This window comes from Dermacentor variabilis, chromosome 8, assembly GCF_050947875.1.
Source record: "Dermacentor variabilis isolate Ectoservices chromosome 8, ASM5094787v1, whole genome shotgun sequence".
Lineage (NCBI taxonomy): Eukaryota > Metazoa > Arthropoda > Arachnida > Ixodida > Ixodidae > Dermacentor > Dermacentor variabilis.
Window position 1 is genome coordinate 66,205,434 of NC_134575.1, and position 7,557 is coordinate 66,212,990.

The window sequence follows — 7,557 nt, forward strand, 5'->3', positions numbered from 1 at the left end:
AAGAAACAGCTCTAAACAAAAATAACCGCAGACATGTTGGAGCTTGAACGGTTTGACGTCACATTTTGCGCGCCTTCTTCAGTTTGCGCGGTCGGCATTCCGCTTGTTCCCGCCTAAATGTGCCGGGTCGATACGTGACACTGGTGACACGTTTAGTCGTTTTTGCACTGCTTTTGGCATTTGCCTTCCGTTTGCAATTTGCGCATTGCTTCACATAACAGAGAGCAATGCTTGTCATAGGATCCTGTGATTTGCCGGTCAGCCACAAACCGAGGGGTCAAATTCAGGTAATATTAGCTACGAGCCCGCCGTTTTGCGCAGCAGGCTGTTTAAACAGATGCTATTACGTTTACAGCTTATCATCGGCCCCATGTTCTCGGGCAAAACGTGAGTTGCGCCTTTGCTCATGTGTGCAGCTGTTTGTTCAAATATGTCCACTGAGGATTTCCGCTGAGCTTATTTGGTTAACAAGTACTTGCTGCGAAACGAAGCTTACGTGGTGTTGTCTGCTTATCTGTTGCCCTCAGGACCGAGCTGATGCGGAGGCTGAAGCGTTACGAGGTCGCAAACCACAAGTGCTTGATAGTCAAGTACGCGGGCGACACCCGCTATGATGTAGAAAACATAAGCACGCACGATAGGTAAGAATGAGCACTGATCTAAAGGGTTTTCACGTAGTAGATGCTTTCTTACGGCCATAGGTTGGCATATGCATGATGCCGTAATTAGCCCTCCTTCTGAGTGCTTTATGACCAATTTCAAAACCGTGAGAGCACCAGTACCTGAAAAATGTGAACATGAATGATTGCGGGCATCCGAGTTGAAGCGAGTGCCAGTGTGTGTGTGTGTGCGTGCGCGTGCGTGCGTGCGTGCGTGCATGTGAGACGAGTGTCGTGTGATCTTTCCGAGATATGCTTATGTTTGGCCCCTTGTGCATTTTCAGGGATGCCATGGCTGCTGTTAAAGCGACCACACTGTCAAATCTCAGGGCCACGTCATCTGACTTCAGGGTCATTGGAATTGATGAGGGACAGTTCGTAAGGACGTTTTTCTTATTTTTGGGATAAACATACTGCCACTTCTGGAGATGCCCTAAGCAGCACAGGTGTTAAGTGTAGAGTATGCCATAGTAGTCTGTATGGAGCCTCTAAACACTAATAACTTGCAAAGTTCAAATTATCACACGAGCGAAACATTGCTGGGAAAGTTTTATATATTGTAATTTCTGCTGGGAAATTGGCAGTTATTACTTGCAGTGTGTGTCCATTCAGTGGGTTATCACATGCCATTTGAATGAGATACTTTTGATAAATATTTACCCATTTAGCATGCCGATCATTATATTGAGCAGGTTTGCTGGCATCTACAACAGGCTACCACATACTGCAATGGCACTGGACAGCAACTGATGTATCTCCCCATGAAGCTTTCACCAGTACTAGCACTGCACGTTAAAAATAAATTGCATTTTGTAATGGTTTTCAAAAATCTATTGGTGTCCTAAGTGTCTGCCACAACTGTATTAGTTTGCTAAACGTAAAATATTATAGAGTCATTTTAGCTAGGTAATATTTTTACCTGTGGCAAGCATTACAATTTGTGATAATTGACACTGGGTTTATGAGTGAACAAATAATTACTAATAAACTATTTGTGGTGTTATGAGACATGTTGTAATTGCGGACCTGCAGTCAAATAGTGCACAAAGCTTGACTTTTGCTAGAAACTGTGTTGCAACGCTAGTTGTGAGAAATACAACCTCAATATCTGCCCTGAAATGCATTACTGTTCTAGTTGGCAGTTCTTTTGCTCTACATTTTCCCATAGCATGGAAACAAGTGCAACCGAATGGCAATACACTTGCGCATTTTTGAGCATAATTTATTGAGTTTCTAGCGAAATGCTGCGCTTTGAGTACCGACTGTCTTCAATTCTGCAATTAGAGCATGCTCGGTAGTCATTATTTATAAGGCTAACAGCGAAATTGTGTTACTTAAGGTGAACATTTCCTACTGTGATACAAATTTTGCTGCCACTGCTACGAAGCCATGTGTAAAAATTTTGTCCCAAATTTTTTCATAATCTGAGCCAGTCATTGCACAAATACGCAGCATAAAATAAGCAGTTCTCTTCTTGTAGCGTGTCTCTGCTGCTACATAAGCCATGTCTTTTCTTCAGGGCTCTGAACTGGGTCCCCAGGTTAAGTAAGTGGACAATATCTTGTGGATTTTCTGTCCACGCGCAGAAAATGCCAAACAAGCAATGCTGTTAAAGTAGCGATGATTATTGCGCACAGTCTTCAACTCTTGCGCATTATGTCGACGCATTTCTCTGCCACCACTGCTGGGTGCATTTCTCTGCAGTTTCCCGACATAGTGGAATTTGCAGAAGACATGGCAGATGCTGGAAAGGTTGTGGTCATCGCAGCCTTGGACGGAACGTATCAGCGTCAGGTAACTTGCACAAATTGTGCATTACATCACTTCGGTTCTCGCTCGTCAACTTCTGCTTGGTTACTTTGTCAGTGAGGCTAAATTTGAAGGCCACAAGAAGGTTTTCGTGGCACAACATTGACATGCAAGCTTTTCTTTGAACAGAAGGAAATGTTGTGACTTGTGGGATAAACTTTCAAAATAACCTCGCTAACATTTAGTGAGCTATACCAAGGAATAAATATTCAATTCTCAAAGAAAACAAATTGTTTTCCATATATTTTGGCCTAATTGGGCAAACTGTTTAAGGATGAACCACTGCAAGGCTTCTTTCTGTTTATATTTTTAGTGCACAATCTATAGAATACAAATGATAAAGAATATAGCAAATGTAATCTAGCCTGCATAAAATTAGGATGCCTTGCCTTTACTACTTTGCACTTCTGGCATGCATCGTGGACACATGGAAGTGTCCACGATGTATGCGTACTGGCTTAAAAGTACAAAACGCAAAAAATCATTATGCAGCACATATTGAGCAACAGAAAGCTGGATTGGGAATTTTGCAGGATGGTCTTAAATTTTGTCATTCACGCTTTCACTCTGAATATATGACCAGTCCCTAAATTAACAACTACTTATGTAATTAGGCGAAATACAAAAATAGTCTGAGTTGTTCCAAGTGATGGCAAACAACATTACCTTGGTTCTTTCCACCTATGTGGCATTTGCATGTTTTAAATTTTACCACAAGTTACGTGCGACACCAAAGTAATGTATAGCTATATGTGTGTGCATATATTTTGCTAGACACTGTGTTTGCATTTTTTTCTTGTAGCTGCTAATACTGTGAAACTCGGTTATAATGATCCCAGACGTAACAGTCTGTTGGTTATAATGACCACACTTCAGGCCATTTATGATTTTCTGACCCTGCCTATTGAAACTGCATCCAGATATAACGAATGTTTTCAAAAGCGCCGTGCTATTACTATGAGCACTTCAAACCCAGTCACTTTAAAAGGAGGGCTACGCGAAGTTCCGAAGCACAGAAGCGCGACCAAATTGGGCGGGCAGCATTTTCGGGAGGACACTGTGGATGAGTGAAAGGTCATGAAATTTGCCAGTTTCTCCCTTTTGCTGTTTGAAAATGACGTAGCCCAACTTTAATGACCAAAATATAAACTAGGCTTGAGCAGACTGTCAAAATTCATGTCATGGCAGGCTGGTGCGGGAACTTTAAGACAGCATCACCACCCATCTGTTGTTCTTGAGACTTTTCTGTCTTTCCAGTCCTCTTGTATTTATTTATTTTACTTACTTTTACATACTGCGGCCCATCTTGGTTAGTGGTGGCAATAATATCATATGTCAATTGCAGACGAAAAATTTGCCAGGGGCTAAGAACAAACTTTTTACCACTCGTAACAGCGGCTTTTTTTTGGTATCGTGCATTGTCTGTTTAATAATACAGCTAAAGTTATTTTTCTCTGGTACTATGCATGCTAAACTTAGAAGGAACACCGAACTAGAATAAAGCAACATTTACTTGCGATTTTGTCTGTTTTATTTGCCAAAAAGTTACCAGCACCACATGTCGGATAATCATCTGTCAGTGAAACTACAATTTTCAGGCCTTCACATCTAATCTGAGCTGTAATCGGTGCCTAAATACTGATTATGTGTTCGCGCTAAGCTTGCCCATCAGTTCTCACTGCTATAATACCTTAACCGGAGATGTGATGTAATCCATTGTATAGTTCAACTGTAACAGTGTCACAAATAGTGCAGCGGAAGTTGTTTCGGCTTAATTTTTTTCTTCAGGTGGCATTTAAATACGTCTTGAAATTTTGTATTTCATGTATGCCTTCATTGTCAATAACTTTATAAAATGGGCTTTTGCAAAACAAGGGGCAACTTCCCAATTCTTTTTCAAGTTTCGGTTTTATTGAATAACAAAAAGGCACCCAACCCTTATCATTTCCCTGTGCGCTTTTCGTTACATATAATAGATACGTGCCAACTAGCTCATTTCACCATCCCTCTTTTACAGCTTTAGTACTGCATTTGTACATGTGGAGGCTAGGCCTCAAACCTTGAAAATTAGGTTAGGTTTCAAAGAAAATGTTATGCAGTCTACATGAATATACCTAGGTTATTCAGAAATGCAAAAACTACAAACTAATAAAACCTGCTGGAAGCAGTTACTGAGGCAGCTACTACCAGCAGAAGTGACGGAAATGAATGTTCACCTTACCTTTGTTATATGGACAGATAACCTCACTCAATTTCTTTTTTTTATTCCTGCAGGGGTTTTCAAACATTCTTACGCTTGTCCCGCTGTCAGAAAGTGTCATAAAGCTTTCTGCTGTATGCATGTTATGCTATGCTGAAGCAGCCTACACAAAACGTCGAGGACAGGAGAAAGAGGTTGGTATGATTTCTCTGTGTTGACAACAATTTCATTTAATAATCAAAGTGATGGTCTTTTGTTGCGGCTGTTATTTGACTTCCCTAGTTGTGACAGACTTAAAATAAGAATTTGACTCAATGCGAGTACTGAGCATGAGTTAAATAGGTGTTCGAGCCCTTATGGGTTAGACAGCTTGAGAAGGACTACACAGGCAAGAGGCCATGCATGCATCCAGTGGGCTGCATGTTTGATACCCCTGAGCCTTTCATTGCAAGCAAACATGCTACACAGCCACATTGTTGTCATCAGGTAGGTGTCACCAACAGAAAACGGCAATAGAGAGCTTTACAAATACAGTCGACTCTTGTTAGGACAGACCCGGCTAATCCGACAAGATATGCCTGATTTATCCGTAGTCTGTAATATCCGAAAACCCTCCGAAACTTTGGTTGCGATGTGTAACAATGTTATCGCAGAGTGAGTGACGAATTTCGAAACTAAAAAACAAACGAAAAATCATAGGTTCGCTCAAAGAAGTGAAAATTGTGATAGCAAATTAGTAGACAGCTATGTGAAGCAAGGATATAGTAGCTTTATCGCCCGTATAAAGTTGTAAACGTTCGCATACTAACTAAATTAACAAGCACAGTGTCACGCACACACAGGTAAACATGGACAAATCTCGTTTGATGACCACGGAAAGTCGCTGTCAAAACATTGGAGTGAGGAAGCGCGGCAGCACTAGCGAGCGAATGGAGCTTCGCGCTGTCTCTCCCTTCAACACGAATGTCAAAAGCTCAGTGCATATGAACTGACTTTGCACACATCACAGATCGCTTTGAAGATGAGGCCCGATCGCTGATCACTTTCAACATACAGCAGCTGCCGGAATAGAACCCTTCTCCCTCACCTCCGCCCAGTGCCTCGGGCGTCAAAGAAGAGCCGGCGCACTTCCGCCTCGCCTTCCTCCCTCGGGCGCACAATATTGGGCCACGATCATCGGCTTACCCTCACAAGTTGTCAGCCTGTGTCAGCATGACAAAAATCAGTTTTATACGCCCGATTTTGGCAAAAATTGCCGCTCATTTCGTCCGCTGCAGCCTGTAGTCTAAAAGCAAACTTTGTTGCGTTAATAAAAATAAAGCAAACTAAGATTGAAATATGGTCTGTTGTACCCGAAAGTCTGTTGTATGTGGGTCCGTTATAATAGAGAGTTTTAGTATAGCGTAAAATCCTTGCGTTAGCGTTAGCGTGCGACGCAAGGCTAACGCAAAGAAAGACTGCACTGCGCGGCACAAGGTAGTGTTTCAGAATAGCGGAACGGAGAAAAGCGTTAACGTTAACGCAAACAAATACAGCGCCATCTAGATGTAAAAACACAAAGTACTGGAAAGCCAAATCCACACAAAATGTGGAGCTTATCCAATGCCGAATCCGCAAGTGTGTCCCTAAGTCAAGCTTATCGAAAGCCACAGTCGCTGCGTTAATTACGCATGTAGGTGTTTGGTTTGAGCGTTGTTTTGTCGAGAGTCGCGAAACACACCGATTAATCTTGGCATGCCGCGATCGAGTGTTCTGTGGGACCCATATTACGTGTCCTTTTTAAGTTGGGATGACATAGACGCCCTCATGCTTCGGGAATGAGAGCGACCGCGCAGGTTATACGTGTCCTCAAGATCCACTCAACGTCGAAGCTATACCGGAGGGGACGTTTCGCCTGCAATTTCGCTTCCAGAAAGCGGATTTCCCACTTCTTTCCAATTTTTTGCAACGGACGCCCACCTTGATGTCCATCTGAATGGGTTCAAGGCGAAAACCTCCTTCACGAGGTTCATATCGTCGTCGTTGGTAAAACGCACACGCATTGTGACCACAGCACCGACCACACTACTGTGTTTTGCCGCGGAAAACATGACATGCATCGGCTTCACATGCGGCTTTACACCAAGCGAACGAGCGAAATACACTTGGGCGCCATCTCGAGGCGGATACAGCAAACATGAGCAAACATTAGCAAACCCTCTAGTTAAGCCTACTGCCCGGCTAATCGAGGACGTATATCGCAAACAACGCCCATTTGTCACCCGTGCGCCGCTGCCGAAGCATCATCACACAAATCTAAGGCGAACACGAGCATTAGTGGGGAAGGATAGAGCCTAGCAGTGCAGGCAGACGACTCGATAGATCCGAAGCGGGCTGCTCTCACTTCGACTGGCCCCGCCATCTTGCCGTACGTAAGGCTCCCCTTGCGTGCGTTAGCGTTCAATGCTAAATCCTGAAAATAGCACACGTACGTAAGAGCTCCAGCAGCGTTTACGTATAGTGCATGCGCAGTGTGGTGCACGCAACGCTAACGCTAACTCTTTGCGTTTGCTGCTTTACGCTAACTGTCTAATAAGTGTAGACTGTAGTAGGCCTGAAGATAGCAGATGCCCTTGGGTTTGAATTTGAGAGAACATTACAAACATTGAGGTATTGTTAACCCAAGCAAAGATTTATTTGCTGTTTGCATTATTTCTTCACTCTGCTAAGCAGCTTGCTAAATTTGTTCCTAAAGCTCTCTAATACCCCTGTTGCACGGGCACTTTAATCTTGCACTGAGTTGAAAAATTGTTGCATCAATCATAGTTGAGCACTGTTACGTGGCAGCTCCATCCGAGATCGGCGATCCTAGTCAAAGCAAGTACTATATTGTCAAGATGACTGCCTCCA

At 43.1% G+C, this 7,557-nt stretch overlaps 1 protein-coding gene across 1 annotated transcript in view; it reads left to right on the forward strand.

The window, feature by feature from the left end:
* Window positions 1-77: 77 nt before the first annotated feature.
* Window positions 78-7,557, forward strand: part of LOC142590291 (thymidine kinase, cytosolic-like) — a 9,621-nt gene continuing 2,141 nt past the window's right edge. Inside the window, exons 1-6 of the mRNA XM_075702296.1 lie at window positions 78-287; window positions 356-387; window positions 528-641; window positions 944-1,037; window positions 2,364-2,453; window positions 4,743-4,862. Coding sequence (XP_075558411.1) covers window positions 228-287; window positions 356-387; window positions 528-641; window positions 944-1,037; window positions 2,364-2,453; window positions 4,743-4,862 — 510 coding nt within the window. The 5' untranslated portion in view covers window positions 78-227. The remainder of the gene's footprint in view (window positions 288-355; window positions 388-527; window positions 642-943; window positions 1,038-2,363; window positions 2,454-4,742; window positions 4,863-7,557) is intronic.